This window comes from Oryx dammah, unplaced genomic scaffold, assembly GCF_014754425.2.
Source record: "Oryx dammah isolate SB20612 unplaced genomic scaffold, SCBI_Odam_1.1 HiC_scaffold_21, whole genome shotgun sequence".
Taxonomy (NCBI): domain Eukaryota; kingdom Metazoa; phylum Chordata; class Mammalia; order Artiodactyla; family Bovidae; genus Oryx; species Oryx dammah.
In genome coordinates, this window is record NW_024070205.1 from 16,389,022 (window position 1) to 16,412,331 (window position 23,310).

The 23,310-nt window shown below is 41.1% G+C and overlaps 2 protein-coding genes across 4 annotated transcripts in view; one reads left to right on the plus strand and one right to left on the minus strand.

Annotated features, from left to right (window-relative positions):
* Positions 1-23,268, minus strand: part of SMG7 (SMG7 nonsense mediated mRNA decay factor) — an 85,268-nt gene extending 62,000 nt beyond the window's left edge. For 2 of the 3 annotated variants that reach the window (XM_040263826.1, XM_040263824.1), the window contains exon 1: positions 22,969-23,268. In XM_040263826.1, the coding sequence (XP_040119760.1) occupies positions 22,969-22,997 (29 nt within the window). In that variant the 5' untranslated portion in view covers positions 22,998-23,268. The remainder of the gene's footprint in view (positions 1-22,968) is intronic. The other variant, XM_040263830.1, reaches the window with a different exon arrangement.
* NMNAT2 (nicotinamide nucleotide adenylyltransferase 2) overlaps positions 23,060-23,310 on the plus strand; it is a 221,413-nt gene continuing 221,162 nt past the window's right edge. The window contains exon 1 of the mRNA XM_040263835.1: positions 23,060-23,135. The gene's annotated coding sequence lies outside the window, so the exon portion shown is untranslated. The remainder of the gene's footprint in view (positions 23,136-23,310) is intronic.

The window sequence follows — 23,310 nt, forward strand, 5'->3', positions numbered from 1 at the left end:
AGAGTACTGGAGTGGGGTGCCATTGCCTTCTCCGAATCCTTGCCTCTAAACTTTGTTAAAAGACAATATGTAAGTACTGAGTTCACTTTCCCATTATCCCGTCACTTTTAAACTTTCAATTAGGTGTCCATCTGTACCACTGTCAGTCCTCATGTTTCCTGAACTCTGCAGTATTTCTCAATACTATATTGTATCAGCATTCTTTCAAACTTTAGCCCACATCAAAATCACTAAGAGATTTATAAAATGATTGCTGGACCTTATGCTCAAAGTTTCTGATTCAGCAGGTCTGAGACAGGACACAAGAATTTGTATTTTTAATAAGTTCCCAGGTAATGATGGCTGCTCCTAATCTGGAGACCACTCTTTGAGAACTACTCTATTAGCGTAAGCCTTCATTAAAGCTTTCTGCACACTTAGCTGACCATTCTTCTTCACAGTTTCCTGACCCTTCCTACCTTTTGGATAGATCATTTCTTGCCTCTTTCTGCTTCCACCCATCTAGATTAACAAAATCATTAAGAATGAAAGTTAAGCTTTATTATCACTTGGCACCTGTTCCCTAAGTGTCTAACCCTGATACCCTTATACTTCTATAATTCCTTCCCATATCTAACATCACACACAATGAAAAGCTAAAAGCACTCTCATTACTTTTATTCAACCCAGTACTGAAAGTCCCAGCTGCAGCAATCAGACAAGAAAAAGAAATGAAAGGAATCCAAATTGGAAAGGAAGAAGTAAAACTGTGCAGGTAACATGCATGATATTATACAGAAAACACATTAAGGAAACCACCAAAAAAACCACTAGAGCCTATCAATGAATTCCATAAAGCTGCAGGACACAAAATTACTATACAGAAATCTGTTGCACTTCTAGACACTAACAATGAATTATAAGAAAGTGAAATTAAGGAAACAATTTCATTTACAATTGCATCAAGAAGAATAAAATACCTAGGAATAAGCCTACCCAAGAAGGTAAAAGACTTGTACTTGGAAAACTGAAAAAACTGATTAAAGAAACTGAAGATGACATAAACAGATGGAAAAAATTAGTATTGTTAAAATGACCAAACAATTCAAGGCAAGCTACAGATACAATGCAATCCCTATCAAAATACCAATGGCATTTTTCACAAGACTAGAACAAATAACTTAAAAATTTGTACAGAAACATGTAACACCCTGAAAAGCCAAAGCAATCTTGAGAAAGAACAGAGCTGGAGGTATCATGCACCCTGACTTCAACTATATGACAAAGCCACAGTAATCAAAACAGTATGGAATTGGCATAAAAATAGTCACACAGGTCAATGGAACAGAATAGAGAGCCCAGTAACAAGCTCACACACTTACAGTCAATTAACCAACAAGAAAAATTGGACAGCTGGAAAAATTGGACAGCTACATGTAGAAGAATAAAAGTAGAACATTTCCTCATGCCACATACAAAAATAAACTCAAAATGGATTGAAGACCTAAGTGTAAGACTGGAAATCAGAAAATGCTTAGAAGAAAACATAGGCAGAACACTTTGACACAAATTATGGCAATATTTTGTTAGATGTGCCTCCTAAGGTAAAGGAAACAAAAATAAGTAAAATGGAATCTAATTAAACTTAACACATTACTGACCAGAGACATATTAATACATTTTTTGTTACCCAAATATCACTTATTGGAGTGTTTCAATATTCACCAGCTACAGGCGTTAGCTTCTGCAAAAATCCCCTGGTCAACAATGTGTTAAAAGCTTTTGCACAGCAAGGGAAACCACCAACAAAATGAAAAGGCAACATACAAATTGGGAGAAAATATTTGCAAACGATGTGACCCACAAGAGGTTAATTTTCAAAATATACAAACAGCTCATACAACTCAATATCCAAAAAAACAAAAACAAACAAACAAAACCCCCTAAAAACCGGACATAAAACTTGAATAGACATTTTTGCAAAGAAGAGATATGGCTGGCCAACAGGCACATGAAAAGAGGCTCGAACAACACTGTTAATCATCAAAGAAATGCAAATCAAAACCACGATGAGAAATCACCTAATATCTGTCAGAATGGCTCTCATTAGAAAGACCTCAAATAATGAAGGCTGGTGAGGATGCGGGAATTTATATCCCCATTTCTGGTGGGAATGTAAACTGGTACAGCCACTGTGGAAAACAACGCAGAAGTTCTTCAAAAAGTTAAAAATAGAGCTACCACAGGATCCAGCAATCCCACTCCTGGGTAAATATCCCAACAGAGCAAAAACTCCAGTTTGAAAAGATAAATACATCCCAATGTTCGATGTGGGGAGCCAGCATAGGGAATCCCGCCCGTGGCAAAGGTCATGAGGAAGGGGGCCTGGCAAAAAGCAAAGGCTGAGATCAGGCCTAAGGGGTACCCCTGGATTTTCCTGAGCATCTACCCCCAAGACCAGAGTCTGCCTGCTTTATTGTACTGTGCCTTCCACTCTTCTGACATAACAGGGGGCTATCCCTGACCATCTTTCTCTGGAAAAAGTTAACTTAGAGCTCCAACTGGTCTCCTGCATATGAAAGGAGTGTCTCAGCTCAAACCCCTCTGATGGCTCTCTGACTTGCCTGACAGTTAGAGACTTTTACAACTTGTGATTGTTTACAGCCCCTCAACCGCGAGAGGCACACAGCTTAAAACATCTTAAAAATATAGCGCCTTTTCTAAAGAGCTAAGAATTATATTGGTGATGGGTTTCACTGTTGAGTCAATGACTGCTGCCAGGCCTCCATATTCTTTATCTTTTAGGCACCTGGAGGATATTAATCAATGTAATTGGGATATAGAAAAAGGAATATAGTAGTTTGGATGTTAGCAACACTAGACTTTTGAGTTAGTGAACTTTCTCTTTGTTATAAATCACTGTACTCCTCTTTCCTTGTTATAAATCGTTGTGTCCTTGCTATGTAAGAATGTAACTTTATTTAGTGCTTTCTGAGAGTGGCACCAGACTTTGGAAAGAACAACACTTTTAAGGCAAATAAGTTTTCTGGTTGACAGGCCCTTATCAGAAAAGGGCCATAAAATGCTAATAGGCCTCCTGGCCAGAAGATGATGTAAATCACCTAAGACTTGTGTATACAGGTAGGTATGCAGAGAGAAAGCCTGGTCTCGATAAGAGTCAGGGCTGCTGACGCTGCATAACTTTGTATTATCCATTGATCCCTACGTACAACTAAAAGTATAAAAAGCTTTCTCGGACAATAAAGGATGGACCAGTCACCGGAAAGACTGGTTTCCCCTGTGTGGTCTTTTCTCCTTCTTTTCTGGCTGAATTCCCATCTGGAGTGTGGAGGCTCGCCGTGTCTACTTACTTGCCCTGGCTTCTAAGACCCACGTGAGAGGGAGCCCAAGGTGGGGCACCCTCCGCTATTCAAGTGGGCGCCGGTGGCCTACATAGGTAGTGCAAGTTTCTTGTCTTGAAACTTTACTAGCTTTCCATGTAAACCAAGTTATTCAGCCTCTTTTCTCCACTAATTTTCCTACTACACTATTCTTTCCCAATCTCTCTTTTCTAATTAAATAGTCCTTTCTAAGACACCGACTCTGTCCCCACTTCAAATTCCCTGGATCCACCGGGGTTGGACCCTGGCATTCACAGCAGCATTATTTATAATAGCCAAGATATGAAAGCAGCCTAAATAAGTGTCCATCAACAAGTGAATGGATAAAGAAGATGTAGTATAAACACACACACACACACACATCAGAATACTATTCAGCCACAAAAAATAATGAAATTCTGCCATTCACAACAACATGAATGAACTTAACAGTCTATGCTTTGTAAAATAAGTCAGACAGAGAAAGATAAACATTGTATGTTATCACTTACATAGAGAATCTAAAAAAATCAAACAAACTAGTGAATATAACAAAAAATAAACAGACTCACATATTAGAGAACAAACCAGTGGTTACCAAAGAAGAGAAGGGGAAGAAGATGGGTGTGGGGATTAAGAGGTACAAACTACTGTGCATAAAATAAACTATAGGATATACCATACAGCATGGGGAATACAGTCAATATTTTATACATGGAGTGTAAACTTTAAAAACTGAGAACCACAATGTTGTACACCTGGAATTATATAATATAAATCAACTACATGGGAAACAGATGGGGAAACAGTGGAAACAGTGTCAGACTTTATTTTTGGGGGCTCCAAAATCACTGCAGATGGTGACTGCAGCCATGAAATTAAAAGACGCTTACTCCTTGGAAGAGAAGTTATGACCAACCTAGATAGCATATTGAAAACCAGAGACATTACTTTGCCGACTAAGGTTTTTCCTGAGGTCATGTATGGATGTGAGAGTTGGACTGTGAAGAAGGCTGAGCGCCAAAGAATTGATGCTTTTGAACTGTGGTGTTGGAGAAGACTCTTGAGAGTCCCTTGGACTGCAAGGAGATCCAACCAGTCCATTCTGAAAGAGATCAGCTCTGGGATTTCTTTGGAAGGACTGATGCTAAAGCTGGAACTCCAGTACTTTGGCCACCTCATGTGAAGAGTTGACTCATTGAAAAAGACTCTGATGCTGGGAGGGATTGGGGGCAGGAGGAGAAGGGGATGACAGAGGATGAGATGGCTGGATGGCATCACTGACTCGATGGACGTGAGTCTGAGTGAACTCTGGGAGTTGGTGATGGACAGGAAGGCCTGGCGCACTGCAATTTATGAAGTTGCAAAGAGTCGGACACGACTGAGCGACTGAACACCTCAATAAAAAAATTAAATGTTGGTAATAAGCAGTAACTCATACGCTACTAGTTAACATTTACTGAGTGTTGGTATTGCTCTAAAGTTGTACCAGGACAATTAACAGAAAGCCCTTCCCTCAAATGCTATCAGGGAATGGTGAACCAACATAAAGTAATCTGATCAATTAAAGAGACTGAGAATAAAAAGAAACATCTTGTCATTTATCTGACAAAATTCTACGATGACTCAAAGATTTTCTGCAAGGAGGGACTTTTCAAAGACAATGTGAAGTAACATGAAAGAAAAAGTTCAGACTGTGAGTTAACAGAGGAAGGTTGCCCTTTTTCTTGAGTAAACCAGTCTTACTCACTTTCAGGTGACTATGTGTTTAAGAAGAAGAAAAACGGTTAATTCAAAGATGTCAGGCCACATATGAAACCTTCAGTAATCTGTTACTGTTTTTAAAAGTCACACTGAATTTTCCTTTTAAAGTAACTTATCCAAGGTTTGAATTTTGTACATGCAAAACTATGTTCCTTAGTATCAGAAGCTAACATCTGAATATGTCTATGTAACAACAATATAAAGTCAATAAGGAAAAGGCAACTCCAGTTTTCTTTACTTAAGTTGCCAAAACTGGCAAGTCATTTTCCACTTGTCTGATTAGCTCAGGTGGGTCAGAACTATTTTTACCGAAAATAGCTGGGTCTCAGTATCCCCAATTTCCTGGGAAATACTGTATTTAAGTAGCAATACTGAAGAAGAAAACTGAAGAAAGAACAGCTATAATTGAGAGAAGAGTGGCAGACCAACTAGTCAGTCCTGGTTCATCAGTTTATTAATAAATTAATTTCAAATACAGAAGAAAAACAATCTTCCCTAGTTCCCCTTAGTAGGCACTCTGAGAAATTAACCTGCCCTCTATCTTATATTTCACACACAAAAAATGCATTAGGAAGCTTGAGATTGATGAGATCAGTTTGTTCAGACTATATATTCATATTTAAAATATGCATATTTTATGTAAGCATATAATAATAAACATAAATAAAACAAAAATAAAAGCAGAATCCTACAATCTCAGGCAAATTGGAAAATAAAACTATAGAGGTAGAGTCTATATGATACATAGTTAAAAACATGGATTCTAAAGCCTGATTCCTGGGTTCAAACCATGGTTCTGCTACTCTATGTATGACCTTGGACTTAACTATTCTGCCTCTCTGATCTGCTATAAAATGAAGCTAATAATATATACCTCATAGGGTTGCCGTGAGGATTCACTACTGAAGAATGTTTGGAATAGTATCTAGCAAAAAATAAAACTGTTGGCTTATTATTAATCAGGTCAAAAGCACAAATCAACAGCCTCTCTCTATAAAGTTATCACACCTTACTGCTACTCTATGAAAGCTTCAATATTAAAGGTGAAGAAACAAAAAGTACATTAGCATTGCCATACTACAGGTGACTGGAAGTTAGTCCAGAATCCATATGGCCGAGTGTCTAGGGCACAATCATTAACCTCTGACACTAAGTCGTGTCCAACTCTTTGTGACCCCAGGCTCCTCTCTCCGTGGGCTTTTCTGGAGACGGTTGCCATTTCCTTCTCCAGGGGATCATCCTGGCCCACGAACTGAACGCCTGTCTCCTATGTCTCCTGAACTGCAGGCAGATTCTTTACCCACTGAGCCATCAGGAAGCATGCATAATCATTAAGATGCCCTTCAAAAACAATAAACAGATCAAAATGATTCCTAAAAACTTTTTATAAAATCATAAAATAGCAAACAAAAATAATAAAGGGTATATGTATATAGCCACAAAAATCAGGGTAGACTGTATGTATTTCCTAAATATTAGTACAACACAAACACAAGTAAATCCTCACACAAAAGAAAGCAGTTCCCTGTTATCATTTAAAATGAGAGAAATACTTATGGTAATAAACTTCTGAGCACTTCCATCACTTGTAGCATCACACCAGCTGCCAAAAATAGTGGAGAGGAAAGAAAGTCATCTTAGGTATGAAAAAGCAGTGGAGTAACAGGTATAGGAAAGCAGGAAACTTGGAGATTTTATTAGTTTGGTATTGCATTATAACATTTTCAAACTCCTTTCATAGTACGTGGCTGTCGTTCGCAGATTCTAAATGTTTCTCTCATTTCGTTTTACCTCACTTGGGAATCTGGATATCTGAAATAACTAACATAAGGAAGGAATTATGGGACTTCCCTGATGGTCCAGTGGTTAAGAATCCACCTGCCAACGTAGGGGACCACAGGTTCGATCCCTGGTCTGGGAGACCCCATGAGCCTCAGAGCAACTAAGCCTGTGAGCCTCAACTACTGAAGCCTGTGTGCCGCAGCGCCTGTGCTCCGCAACAACAGAAGCCACTGTAATGAGAAGCCCCTGCCCTGCAACTAGAGACTGGCCCCTGCTCGCCACGAGAGACAGACCAGGTGCAGCAAACTGGGTCTGCACTGACAGACCCAGTGCAGCCTTAAAGAAATAAATAAAAATCTCTTCAAAGAAATTATGTCCACACTAAGGTCTAAAATTTTTTAAAAGTGACTCATAATCATCTTCCACCTGACCATCTCTCTAGCCTATGTCCTGCCATTCCTCCACATACACCCGTCACATTAGTGTGTAGGTCACAATACCTTTGCAAAAATGTACCTTTCATTGGAAATGATCCTATGAATAGTCTTCAAGGCTCTTGGAATTTTCCCCATGTAACAGTTTATAACACCCATCATAGTATCCTCAGTAACCCCATTTCCTTAAAACCAATCATCTAAATAAACTGCTACAATTAAGTTCTGTTTCTAGTTCTCTGAGAAGATTAAAATGGCCAGAATTCCCTGGTGATCCAAGAGTGAGGGCTTGGAGCTTTTACTGCCAAGAGCATGGGTTCAATCCCTCGTCTGAGACTAGGTGTAAGCCTCATGGCACAGACAGAAAAAAAAAGTAAACAAATAAATAGATTAAATAATAAAATTATAAAATGGCATAAGTCCAATGCACTTGTATTCACAGAACTGTCCCTGATCCAGTGATCTATTATAGTTCCAGAACTTAGTATGTGCTAATGCTTAGTTGCTCTGCCATGTCTGACTCTTTGTGATCCATGGACTATAGCCCACCAGGCTCCTCTGCCCATGGGGATCCTCCAGGCAAGAATACTGGAGTGGGTAGTCTATCCCTTCTCCAGGGGAACTTCCCAACCCAGGAATCAAACCGGGGTCTCCTGCATTGCAGGTGGATTTTTCACCAGCTGAGTTACCAGGGAAGCCCACAACTTGGTATATGTAAGTTCAAATAAAGGAAAAAAAGAAAAAAACTAATGAAATTCATTAAAAATAATTTAGGACAACTCCGTAAGAATGTGAGGTTTTTATATAACAAATAATGCACTGCTACTACTAATAATTAATAGCTCAATTTACCGCTTCTTTTCTTAACCCAGGTATAAGGCACCATGCTAAGAACTTTTACTGTATTATCTAATTTATTCCTTCTCAAACCCTAGGAAACATATTATATCCACTCCACCACTGAGGAAACTGGAATCAAAACAAGATAGATAACTTACCCAAGATCATACACCAGTTTCCAAACCCAGGGCTGCCAGAAAGGAAAGGCCTTGCTCTTAAATCACCATACCGTTAAGTGCTATACTTGGCTAATGCTCGTATTTGGAGTATCAGGCTAAACTTTTTGATAATACTGCTCCATTTTAAAAGTAAAGTAACACACTGACAGGATACATTTTTCAATATAAGAATCAGTCTTTATGTAACAAGAAAAAGCAGAAAAAAAAAAAAACAAATTCAAACAGAGTTAAAAAACAAAACAAAGCCACGGAAACACACAGAGACAGAAACAAGGCCAGAGCAGAGAGTCATCACAGACGGGAGTCAACTGAAGTGCATTCATGCATTCATCGAACGAACATTCATCAAACATGCAAAGATCCCACTATGTGTCAGGGACCGTGGAGGCCTTAGGGACACAATTATTAGCCAAACAGTCCCTGAGCTCAATTTAAAAATTAAGTAAATGAGAGTCTACGGAGTTAAAAGCAGAGAAGCCTTTGGTGACCTGACCAAGCACAGTTTCAGAGGAAAGGCAGAGGTAGAGGCCAGAGAGCGCTGGGCTGAGGAAGTCAGCACAGACCATGTTTTCACATGATGAACGGGGAAGGTGAATGACAGAGCGAACTCTAGGGAAGGACAGGGTGAGGAAAGCCTGCGCAGATGCTTACAGCAAAACAAAGTTCCAGTAAAGAGGGAAAGGGCTAGACATAAAAACAAGGATGAGACCCAAAGCACACACACAAAAAAGCCCACCTTAATAAGGAGGATGAGAACCTTTCCCTTTCTAAGAGGGACAGAAGCAAGAACTAGCAGAAGGAACAGGAAGCAGATCCGTCCCACCAGAAGGCTTTTGTTGTTCTGTTCACATAGAGGCCATCTGCTAAAAGTTGTAAAACTTCAAGAAAAAATACTAAATGTTTAAATTAAAAGTACAGGGAAGAAACTAGCAAAACAGAGGGAAAAAACAATAGATATTAAAGTGGTAGTCTATGCATTTCAACAATTGGCCAGTCTGTAATTTTGTTTTCACCAGCAACACTATCAATTATACCCAAAGAAGTTTATTTTCAGAATCATTCAGAATGAATTTTCCTAGACTAGGAGAACAAGGAGACTGAGGACACTGGTAAGACAATTAAAGTAGTATCTATAAAAGGGCAGAAGAGAAAAACAGGAGGAGAAAGGAAAGAAAAAACCAGGAAGTGACTAACAGCGAGTAAGTCTGGAATCTACACTGGAAGTCCTGAACAGAAGCAGCTGGATTAGAGCAGGTCAGGATGTGGTCAAAGTGAAATGGTCGAATGTAGGACTTTAGAAGTACAAGAATCCTGAAGAATAACAAAGTCTGAGGGATAACATGGGCATACGTGAAGGTTAGTATGTTAAAGCGGAATAAGAGATCAAAGAACAAGAAAAGGACTGCTGCGTCTTGAATGAGTGTCCAAGAAAACGTCAGTTCTACGAGACGAGACATAGCTTTGGAAACACAAATCTCTATCTCCCTCTTGAAGGTTCATAATACATATTAGCATATTATAAGCTATGAGAAGTCCTAAATAAAGAATCCAGTTTAATTCTGTATTCTTATTTTGCCTTGGAAATACTGAGACTTCTAACACACGTGAATTGGCCACATTCAGCAGAACACACTCTGGGAAATGCTAGAGTACCAGATAGGCTTGTCTATGTGCGTGCTTAGTCACTCAGTCGTGTCTGACTCTTTGCCACCCCATGGACTCTAGCCCGCCAGGTTCCTTTGTCCATGGGGATTTTCCAGGCAAGAATACTGGAGTGGATTGCCATGCCCTAGTCTAGGGGATCTTCCCAACCCAGGGACTGAACCCAGGTCTCCTACACTGCAAGCAGATTCTTCACTGTCTGAGCCACCAGGGAAGCCTTTTCAATGTATAAAGACATCAAAGAATCTGCTTCAGAAAAAGGTGAAATATCAATACGTGAAATCTTCAATACTGGTAATCACGTACAGAAAAAGTTACCTGGGGCCAGAATAAACTGTACTGCTTCCCAGGTGGCACAGTGGTAAAGGAGCCACCTACCAACGCAGGCTATGCAAGAGACTATGGTTCGATCTCTGGGTCCGAAGATCCCCTGGAGAAGGAAATGGCAACCTGCTCCAGTCTTCTTGCCTGGAGACTTGCACGGACAGAGGAGCCTGGTGGGCTACAGTCCACAGGGTTGCAAAGAGCGGGGCATGACTGAGCGCAGAGACACAAACTGTACAAACCTTTCTGATACTTTCTGGCACTATCCACCATGTATTGTCTCCCTACTGCTGCTGTAACGTATTAGCACAAAATTAGTGGCTTAAAACAACACAAATTTTATTCTCTTATATAACATCCAAAAGTTAGAAGCCTAAGTGAGTCTCAGTAAAGCAAAATCAAGGTATAACCATTGCTATGTGGCTTTTTGGAGGTTCTAGGGAAGAACCTGAGTTTGGGCTTCTTCCTGGTTCTTGAGACCACCTGCATTCTTTGGTTGTGACCTGCTTCATTCCAACAGGATGCTCTCTCTCTCTGGTTCTGACTCTTCTGCATCTTTCTTCCACAGTTAAAGGGTTCTTGTGATTATACTGGGCCCACCAAATAATCCATGATAATCTCCTTATTTTAGAATTAGCTGATTAGCAATCTCAATCCTGCCCCCGCCCCCATAACATAATATATTCTACAGGTTTGGAGGATTAGGATGCAGATGTCTTTTAGGAGGCTCATTATTCTGCCTACCACACTTAAATATGTTAAACATGCATACCCTGTCATTCGTATGTGTGCACCAGGATGCTCATTACAGTATTTTTTAAAATAATAATAAAGTACTGGAAACAACATACATTTTCATTGTTAGCAGATCAGCTTAGAAAATTATGGCACTCCTATAATTTTCAGCATGCTGAGGTTTCCAATGATGTTACAGACATCTAATTATGAACACGTCTTTGATACAATGTTCAGTGAAAAAAAATTATAAAACTATATGGTTTAGCCCAATCCCTGTTGTTAAAACTATATACATACATACATATATACAAGTATATGAAGGTTAATATACAAATAAACTGAAAGGCTATACAACCCTGCATGGTAGGGTGACTGTACGCCTGCAACACAAGAACTCAAACTGTGTATGTGTGTGGAAGTGCGAAACTTATGCCCTAAGAAATGTTTTATACCCAAATTCATCTTATGGTGGTTCTCTTAACACTACACTTTTTATCTTTTTCCACCACCAACAAATAAGTCTTCAAGTAAGCATACCTCTAACTCACTTTTCCTTTGAATCATACCTCTAACTCATTTTTTCTTGGAATATCATCTTCCAGTTGCACTTTACTGATTATCTTACATTTCATCACCAAAAAGTATCTCAAAGAAAATCTGGTTAAGTTGTTGCCTGATGAAAAACGAAATAATTAAGAGGCAGTAGTAGCAAAACACATTCTAATATACTGTATTCCAACTAAGCACTGAAATACTAGGCCTTTGGGAAGAGAAGAGATGGGAAAAGGACTCAGTGCAGTCAGTGAGCCCATGGAGTTTTTGGAAAAAGACTGAGAGTACTAATGCATCAATACAGCAATTCTTTAAATACAATGGATTTTAGAATGATGCTTCTCACTTCAGACAGACACTACAGAAGGGAAATGCCATCAAGAACAGTGAGAACAAGATGTTAATCATGAAAAAGGGTCTACCTTATTTTTCTAAAGACAGACTTGAAAAAGTTAAATCCAAAGATACTGTACTTACTATTCCGATCTCTACCCGCACCCCCCTCCTGCCAACGCTACACAACTCTTTCCCTCTCCTTCACTTCCACTCCATGTCTGATCTCAACAGGTGAGGAGTCTACAATGTAAGTCCTATCCACCCAGAGTTATTTTCAGAATTACACGTATTCACTATAACTTCCCCCTACATAGTAATTTTATGATGTTCCACATAACTAATTTTTGCCTAAGATGAGACTACTTTCAAAAATAGGGAAAGGAAATTTAAATCTTTATGTATATCAAAGGAAGTACTAGAAACAGAACAAAAATTTCTCTTTTGTCTTCATATTATGGTAGAAACATAGACAACAAACACCAGCCACCTAAATATAAATTACTCCTGCAAGACTAATGACCAAGTTTATTGAACGAGAACGTCAAGCTCCCAAAGGAAACGCAGAATGAGATTTAGAGTTCCTACGACACACTGTTCCCAAGCATATACTCATTCTGTTCCTCTGCCTGCTGCACGCTACCATTCTTTCTTCACCTGACTAACCCTACTCAACCTTTAAGACTGAGCTCAAGGGCTCAACTCCAGAAGCTTTCTCTGAACTCCCAGGTAGTAAAAGTTCCACCTCCCTCAGCATGGCAACCCACTCCAGTATTCTTGCCTGGAAAATCCCAAGGACGGAGCAACCTCATAGGCTACAGTCCATGGGGTCGCAAGGAGTCAGACACAACTGAGCGACTTCACTTTCACTTTCAGTATACTCACGGCATCCCTTGAAAACATTTACCTTGGTATTTACCACATGTAAATACCCCTCAGTATCAGAGGGGAATGATCCCCAAATGCTCAAGTCACTTATATATTAATAAAATGGTATAGTGTTTGCATACAGCTTTTGCACATCATCCTCATCCTCTTGTATATTTCAAATCATCTTTAGATTACTTAGAATACTTAATCCAACGTAAATACTATGTTGTCTAGTTGCTAAATCATGTCTGACTCTTTGTGACCCTATGAACTGTAGCCCACCAGGCTCCCGTGTTCATGGGATTTGCCAGCCAAGAATTTCTGAGTGGGTTGCCATTTCCTTCCCCAAGGGATCTTTCCGACCCAAGCACTGAAGCTGTGTCTCCTGCTCAGCAGGCAGGCGGACTCTTTACCACTGAGCCATCAGGGAAGCCCAAATGCTATGTAAATAGCTTTTAATACAATGTAAATACTATGTACACAGTTGCTTGTGCTTGGCAAATTCACATTTTGCTTTCTGAACTTTCTGAAATTCCGGCCCCCCATATTTTCCATCCACAGTCGGCTGTATCTGCCAGTGGGGAAGCCACAGGTACAGAGGACCAACTGTATATTGAAATACCTGTGCAACATCCTCCCCCAGGAGACCACTAGCCTCAAGATCAAAATTCAGTTTATTTGCTTTTATATTCTTAAAGCCTAGCACTGGCATTCATAAGTATTCCATAAATGTTTTGCAAAAATGAAACAGAAGCATAAAAACTCTATTTAAAACCGGTTATGTACATTGCGCATTCAAAAACTGCTGAGACACGATCCCTATCCAACTATGTCTAACCACAGAGACAATTCACTTATATTAAAAAAAAAAAAAGTCTTTACAAATTTAAGAAATTGTATGTACCAGATGACTGAAAGACATGAAATGCTACAAAAAGTCAATGACTGCAGAAATCACCAGGGTGGACAAGAAATTTTCACAGAGAAGATGAAACTTGAGAGTGGAGGATAATACCTCCTACAAGTGAAATGGCTTTGAAGACAGATTAAAGCAGGAGTGGATAAACGATGTTTAGAAGACAGTGAGTAGATTAGTCTGGCTTGGGGTGGCTGATTCTTTTCCAAAAGTAAGGAGATACCATGTGGCAGAGTTAGATGAGGGTCACTTTATGGAAGGCCAAGAATGCTGAACTAGGAGCTGCAGCAAGGGAAAGCCACATACAAATGCTTTTCAGGAATAACAACACAGAAGCAATGCAAAAGATTAACTGGCAAGGGGACAGGTGGTAGGGCCTGAAGGAGAACCATAATTTAGTAAACATACATAAATCTGCTTTTTAAAAACACTGACCACAATTTTATGAGATCAATGTCCAGTTTAAAGACAAAGAAATCAACACCCAGAGATGCTGTTAGTTCAAAAACGGAAAGTAGTGGGCACTGCTTAAAAACCCGCAGTCAGCACTTTCTTCTTGCTACTTTCAAGAACTGCAGGCCTAGGTAATCAAATGAAGACTGTTTCAAGAGTATGCATATAAACTGACAGTGCTGGAAATGAAGAAAGAAAGAAAAGACAACAGGAAGGCAACATTTTCCAAAGTGGTTTATGTGTGGAAGAGGGTGAGGAAAACTGGGAGAACTCAAAGATGACTGCCGCATTTTAAACCTGAATGGGAAGATGGGGAGTAGCAGCATGAATGGCGAAGAATGAGAACGCATGGTGGGTGGGGGGAGGAAGGGTAAGGAGCAAGAGTTTATCTTTATGAGTGTTCAGTTTGCTATGACAGAAAGACTTCTGAAATGAGGAATGGCCAGAAGGCAGCAGCGAAAAATTATCAGATTAGTCAGTGCCGGGGGCTAATTTTCAGGCATCATACACAGCTAAAACTTATATGCTTACTGTATGCCAGAACTATCCCAAACACTTTACACGTGAACCCATTTGACCTTTATAACTCCAAGGGATAGATGCTGTTAACTATCCTCTCTTTTCAGATGTGGAAACTGAGATATAGAAAACTTCAGCAGGTTGCCCAAGGCAGCACAGCTCTAAGTGGTAGACCCGTGCTCTGAAAACAGGCAGTTGTGTCCCAGAGACCACACTCAACCACTGTACCCTACTGCTCTTTGTTCTGTATTATTTTGCATTTATGCCTGTTGCATTAGTTTATAAGCTCTCTGAATGGCGGGTGTGGTCTCTTTCACCAATCTGTCTCCATAGGACATAGGAGTATACTAAGTAGGTGCTTGATAGGTTTTAAACAATGATGACGGAAGACGCAAAAGTACTGCGATTTCTGAGGGGAAAAAGAACAGGTAGAAAGGAAACAGAGGAGTAGGGCTATGCCTTTCGTTTTGTCCCAAGTGGGGTGAGGCGGACCAGGAAAGTAAAATAAGAAGCAGGGTAACCATAATCTCAGCACTAAAACCCACGGAGCTCACCAAGTCCCCGTAAGGCCCCAGAGTGTGCATCGTAGTAGCTGTGAACTATGTGGGGGTCACGTGCTCACCTGTGGGTCTGGTGCGCGTGTGGGCGAAGTCGCTTCAGTCGCATCCGGCTCTTTGCAGCCTTACGCACTGCAGCCCACCAGGCTCCTGAACCCTGGGACTCTCCCAGAAGAAGTACTGCAGTGGGTTGCCGTGCCTCCTCCAGGCGTCCTTCTCGACGCAGGGACTGAAGCCACGCCTCTGGCGTCTCCTGCCCTGGCAGGTGGGTTCTTTACCACTAGCGCTACCCAGGAAGCCCCTATGCGGCCTGGTAAAACTACTTAGGCGTATATTCTCATTTCATCCTCCAGAGATCTGGGATATATCTTGGTCCAAACTGAATGTTTACTGATGGGATGGATGGACGGATATGAGAAGAACACAGAAAGACTGAGGAAAAGGAAAGCAAAAGTCTGAGTGAGTGAGAGAGGAGAACAACCAATGGATGAATCTGGCCATTAGGTCTCTGGCACCTTTGGAAAGGTCAAATCCAACAAAGTGCTAAGGAAAAATAGCTGTATTACAAGGGACTATGGTAAAGAAGATGGTAAATAAAAGGAAAAACATAGTATACGGCAAACTTGAAATTGTTAGATTAAAGAAAAGCCAAGGATGGGCAGAGCTTAAAGGGAAAATGCGAACAGGCAAGAACTTTTAAGAGAAAGCTGAGTTTGGTCCACAAAACAGAAAACTAGTAAAGGCAGTGATTAAAAAGATTAAAAGGAGGAACACAGCACATCCGAAATAAGGTTCTAGAGAGAGTAATACATAATCAAGAACAGAGTCAAGGAAGGAATTCTGCAGGACCCCACTGCCAAATGGCTTTTCCCTTTTCAAGACCTCTACCAGCCACCAAGTCTTCAGAACTAACACTTCACATATGTCTAATTCTCTGTCCGTAACAGAAAACTTAGAAAGGCCTGGCTAGAATTCTGATGTTATACACTGAATGAGTTAATAAAATTTTTAAAAATGTATTTGGAATAAAGGAGACATGAGATGTTCTTCTTGCCTGAAATGTCAATTTAACCAATAACTACTTTTGAAAGTCCCAACCATATTTAAAAACCCAGACCAAATCTCACCTTCTTCGAGATACCTTCCTCATCCCAACTCTATTAGAATAAAGTTCCTTTCCCTTAAACTTGCACAGTACGTGTTTATCAATTCACTCACTAATAACCTTTCTCTAGTGTCTTTGAATTTCCCAGAGGCAAAGCCCGTATAATTGTGATCTGCACATTAGTATTCACTAATTGCCAGTAAAATAAAATACAATTTTTTTAATAAATACATTTAAAACCTGTACAGGTTTATATAGGTAAACTCTAAACATGGTAACTAGCCTATTACTACCGAAAACCAAACTGCTAAGAGAAGCCTTAGCCTTATCTGTAACCTGCAGTTTGAAGGAGGTGGGAAAAAATAAACCTAAGTCAATCTGCACCCACAGGGAACTTTTGGCAATGTGCTGGAACATTTCTGGTTGTCACGAAAGGGGTTGAATGATACTGGCATCTAGTGGGGAGAGGCCAAGGGTACTGTTGAACATCCCGCGATGCACAGAATTGCTCCCCACAACAAGGAATTACAGCACAAACCCTGAGCAGAACTGTTACCTAGTCTACCGGAGAATCATAACGTTTTTCTTAACATAGTCACCTACACTTAAAAACCGGGCCTCAGGGAAGGTGAAAACAACCTGTCACTCTGCTTACTTGTTAACAAGAAAGGAGCTGGTTACTTCTCCCTTACCGTGTGACATGTTGGCGAAAATGCCACCATGGTATTTTTCTGTAACCGTTGATTAAGTCCTTCTAAGTTGTAACTTCTCAGGCCATTGACAAGTCTATTCACAACAATTCAAATACAGCTCGATTACAAAATTTAAATGGCAATGTGTGATAACCACCTGCCAAAATACCCACATACAGATGAACAATCCACTGTCCAGAAGACATTTGCTTAACAGTCTATTCTCTGAAAAAGATCAGTTAAACAAACCCACCTAAACTTTCAGGTACTTATTCATGCCACCAGTAACAAAAATCTGAAAGGCTAGCCAGGGTTAGAGATGTAGTTGTGGGCTGCAAATGGTATTTCTCCACCATACAACAAAACAGCCCTTGTTAAGTCTGAACTCTCATGCATCACAAAACTGCCTCATGACAAACTTGCTACACTAGAGGGTCCAGATCCTAACATAACACATCTTAAAATACAAAACAAAGACTCAGCAAGTGCTTCATCGACCATGAAGGTAAAACAGAGCAGCTGTTAGAAAGCAATCAAACACAGGATGGAACAGGAACTATACATTTTGAGTCCAACTGAAACCACAAGTGAAGCAGAAATTAACTGCTAAAATAATTTAGCCAGTTAATACCCAAGTAGGTAAAATGCTGTTAGCACTACTCCAACAAAAAAGAAACTAATAAGCCGCAAGAGAGGGTAATTTTTTTCAAACAATTTCACCACATTTGGTAAATCAGCCACATTTGGCTGTATTTCTGGGACCAATGCTATTTTAAATCTTCAGCATGAGAGTGGGGAGGTGAGTGAATGGGTAAGGAGAAGGCCTCTTGACCATATGAATTAGCATCAGTACATGCTAGAGGACTTCTTGAACCTTCCAGAACAGTGAATATCCAGTCCTGCATTACCAGATTCTTCCAGAATCTGGAGCCCACCCTATTTAGTATTCGTATTTCCCCCAAACGATCCCATGACCTAGTTCTCCTCTCCAGGCTAGAAAAAGACTCTGCTTGCTACTTTATCCAGTCTCATCCCTTCCCTTTATCTCTCTCTGTCTCAAGGTTTAAAGTGACAAAGTTGATCTTACAACATACTGGATATTTAATTAGTATTTAAATGACACTCATTTTTCTGCTATCTCAGAAAAAAACCTTGTGGCTGCTGTAGATCTCTCCTTCTGGTAACAAAGTTTCTGACAAAGAATATGCTACTGGAATGCACCTCTCCACCCACAGAAGTATTATTCAGAAAACTTCTACAAAACAGGTAAGTTGTAGTTCTTTCCTGTGAAGTGGTCTAACACCAGGGATCAACTTCAAGTGGATCCCACTGGAAAACCTTCAGCATAAAAAGAAATTAAAGACAAAAAATAAAAAAGGAGACTACTGAAGGAAAGACGGAGAGGAGTATGAACAGTTGCCTCCCACAACCACGTAGGTGTCATTCAGGAGCATCAGAGGCCACCTTTTACAACCAGATTTGACCTGATATTCCCTATGGCTATGATTATTCTATGTACTCATCTTCCAAAACAACTTCAATGATGTCCTTCCTGTCTGGTACTTTAATACTTACCCAGCTCCATTTTTCCAACCTTGACATGTTAATTTCCGTATTTCTATTCTTTCAAAGCATGATATTATACCTCACCTACTGTCTCCTCTATGGCCTATTCCCACCCTTGCCTACCCTTCTCAAATGAACTATATTCAATACACCTTTTTCTTTTATTCAACAAAGATGGCAAAGTCTTTAAAAATCTTTCCATTTTGTCATAAACCAAAAAAGAAAACACTGAATTCTTTGAGTATTAAATTTCCAGTGTTTTCAGTCTAAAAGCCCCATATTTAAGACCATTGATTTTTATAAAATATAAAACTATTCTCAACTTAATCATTTGGATAGGACTCTAATTGGTCTATTTTAAAAAGTGATACTCCCTTCCCCTTTTACCAATAAAAGAGTCATCATTCTGTCTTGCCCAGAACATCACCCATACAGAGGATAGGCTTATCTTTCCTTTCATCTGCACACTATTTCTACAACTCAAGACTAATTCAGTCCCTGTGATGCTGACTTCCCTCTCTTTGTCATACTGAGGCTTCTTACCTCATATCCTCACTTCTCACTCTTTCGAAACTGCCACCTTATCCCATGATTTGCCACTGCCCCACCATTTCAACACCAGCTCATTTACTCTGACAAATTAACTCAGCTGAGACAGAGCTAATTTTCACCTACATGAGGAAGATCTGTAGCTGTCTAAAGACTGCCCAGTCATGGTCTTACACCACTAACAAAGGTAGACAACAACACTCTTCCTAAAATGAAAGTCACAAAGAATAACTGCTATACCCACAACCACACTCATTCAGCATCCTCCCCAAGTTGTCTATAAAAACCAATGGTTCCATATTCATCAAAGGAAAGAAAGTGAACATAATTCTTCCCTGAAGACATTCTCTAGACTCTCACAGCAGATTTTATTTTTAATTTTTAATACAATGTTTAAAGGTTACTGCCCATTTACAGTAATTATAAAATACTGGCTACATTTCCCGTGTTGTGCAATACATCTTTGAGTCTCTCTTACACCCAATAGTTCATACCTCCCACTCTTCCACCCCTATACTGCATCCCACTCCATCCCCACTGGTAACCACTAGTTACCAGCACACTTCAAATGGAGTGAGTATCTAAAGAAGAGAAAGAAGGAAATTCTGGCTGGTGCACGTCTTATTTTATCACCTCGTCCCATTTCTGTCAACTGCTGGCCCTAAGATTTGCTTTTATTTACTTAAGACAAATGAGCAAGACTGAGAAAAGATTGGCTTTCAGGAATCTTTATGTGATTTCAGGTCCTACGCCTATTCAATTTTGCCTGTTCAACTTTAGCTGGGAAATTTAGGCTATTTAAACATGTGTTCACTCTTATTCTTTTCTTCCTTCTTTAAAAAACTAAATTCACTGCCAGGTGTCTACTACTGATTCCACAACCCAAGGATAAGTCTTCCTTACCATGCTAACTTTAAAAACACAAGATACATTAACACAGAAGCCTCTCAAAGCCAACTGATCTTCCCATTAAAAATACCACCATGGAACTTCCTTGGTGGTCCAGCGGCTAAGACTCCAAGCTCCCACTGCAGGGAGCCTGGGTTAGAAGGCTGGTCAGGGAACAAGATCGCAACAAAGACCAAGCGCAGCCAAATACATAAATATTTTTTAAAACTGGGCTTTTCAATCATCATTCATCATCATTTAAAAAAAATACCACCACTCTCCTGATCTGCTTTTCACCATACCTTTCTAGTCTCACTGACACCACCTTATTTCTGGTCCTTAACTGCCCACCACACAGATACACCTTCCCAATACAAAGCTACGAACACGTGATTTCCCTTCTAAACAAACCGTCTCAGTCTCCACTGTCCACTCATTTTAACGATACACTACAGGTCAAAGTATTCAAGATTTTTTCTCTGTGGGCACTTAATCAAATAGACTTTCCCTTACCACCCTGTCTATATAAAACAGCACATCCCTGTCTTACTTTATTTTTCTTGCTAGTACTTATCACCATGTGATGAACATATTTATCTGTTCCTATGTTTATTTGTTGCATCCTTCCATCAGAAAATACTTTCCCATGTTCACTGTTATCATTCACCACTGAATCCTCAGTGCCTAGAATACAGCAACCTCTCAAGACATATCTGTGGAAAGAATGGGTGAATTCAGACATGCTGCACACAGCATAGCTGGTCTGGAGTCAGAAGACCTGTATTTGAGTTTTAGCTTCCACAAACCAATTATATGAGCCTCAATAATTTTAACTTTTGGGGGCTATGCTCTCTTCATCTGTAAAAAGAAGGGGTCAAACAATCTATGAAACTGTTAAGTTTTTCCTGCTGCATCACCTTATACTTGTGTTTACCTGGACTGAATACTTCCCCCAGAGCCCAATCCTCCTTTCTATATATCTCTGCTCAGTTTCCTTCATATGGATTCCTCCTGCGCAATCCACACTTCTCAGAATACTGTTTATCCTTAAGGTCCAATTTTAAGTGCTGTTTTCTCCTTGAATCCTAGCAAACTGCAAACTCTCTAAGAGGAGGGTGGAGTTTTATACTCTTAGTAGTTAGTACAATGCCTCCCATATAGGTTATCACCAAAATGACTGATGAATCATGTGTATGAATGAGGAAATAAACAAAGGAAGCTTTTCCTGATTCACCCCAATTGCTCGCATACTCTGCCTTTGGACTCATGACACTTGGTATCTTTTATGATCCTTACCATAGTTTACTTGACTAATATATACTAACCTGCAAATTCCTTAAAATTAAGGACTGTCCTGACAGTTTCCATATCTCTCCTCTACAGCATCTATCATACATCTTCACCACGGTTGTATTTATTAAGCTTATCTGATATGTTAAACAACAAAGGGATAATAAAGGAGGAAAAGGACCTTGAAATACCCCTATAATTCCACCTACCTACCATGCAGTCATTAGGCATACATGCTGTCAGTTAAACTCAGGCATTCCACCATACTTGAAAGATCTCATCCTTCTCTACACAGTCTGCTTAATAAAACGATTACTACTTTCAAAAGCAGAATAGCTACCCTCATGTAGCACTTAACTACAAACCTTTTCTTGCAGGGATCCACTCACACACCAATACTTTCACTTCACTAAATGGCTAAAATGACTTTTCTGCTCATTTCAGACTACTACCCCCATCCAATTCCCTCCTCCACAAGGTATGAAACCACTTTTTAAATCATTTTACCGTAAGCTTGCCATTCTTAGTTTTGCTACTAAAAGACAAAAAGACCTGTTTCAGGGTCTCCCTTCCCCTTTTCTAAGCAGTGGCAACTCCCCACTTAAGTCTTAGGATCTTAACAATCTCATTTTCCTGTGCCATCAGGATCTTGACCCCCGTTTATCTCTACCTTCAAGCTCTTATTCTGCTTCCATGGAACCTTCCAAGCTGCACAATAGCTGGTGCAATACGCTCTCGCCACCATGTACTTGGTTCCAATCTGCATCTTCCTTCTCCAGTGTGTATTAATCGCCCCCTTAACCTCCCCTGATACACATCACACACTCTCACACTGCACCCATGCGTCACTCTACCTCGACATACAAGTTCTTTACACCACTCTTAATGGATCTACACGACTCTCCGAATGGTATCTTCCGACGGATTCTAACCCAGTTTCTTCTGGGGGATCCAACCCCGGCTGTAGTACCTCCCTTTTTCTTCACTTCCTCATCCATTCCCTTCTTTTTGCCCCCTACACTCACCCCACCAACTAACTACAGATGACATTATTTCTCAGTACTTCCAACCGAAGAACGATGAACAAACTCCAGTTTCCGGCGGCGTCCCCCTCCTCTAGGCCTCCCCCCACACCCCAGGTGTGCAGACTTCCACCTGGCCTTCTCCCCAGCCATCGCTCCAGCTCCACCACCACACCACGTTTCCCCGCCGCAGGGATCAGACTCCTCCACACCCACCTCTATTCGGGGTCGCCGCCGCCTCCCCGGGCGCCTCCCCGCCCCGACTCGCCAGCGAGCCCCGGGCGCGCGCGCACACACACACGTTCTCACGCTTCCCTAACCTCCTTCCCCGCACCGAGAGCAGCCAGCTCCGCGGGAACTCAGCCCGGCCCGCGGAGGGGGATAGGTACCCAAGTGTGTGCCCGCTCCGCCCCCTCCCGCCGAGCCTCTCGCAGCCCCCGCCTCCCAACCGGGAAAAGAGAGGACACAGCAACTCCCCCGCCACCCCGGACGTACCACCTCTGTGTCTGTTGCTCCGTGTCCCCAACCTTCGGCCCGCTCCCCAGCTCCGTACTGGGCCGGCCCCCACACTCACCGGAGATACTGCGCGCTCTGCAGGCTCATCCTCCGCCGCCGCGTCTTCCCGCGAAGCCTCTGCGCGTCTCTCAGGCTCCTCGGAGCGGCCCCGCGGCACCACGGGTGCTGGCGGCCGCCGCCATCTTCCTCTCCTCCGGCTCCTCCTCGCTCGGCGGGGGGGTGGGGGTGAGTGAGGCGAAGGGGGAGGGAGCGGGGAAAGCTGCTCTCGCTGCTGCTCCGGCCCTTGGGGCGCAGGGACACTCCGACCCGGGAAGGGGGGAGGGAAAGGGAGAAGGGATGGGGGCGGGGGAAAGAGGGACAGCAGAGGAAGGAAGTGGGGGGGGGGTCTCTCGCGAGATTT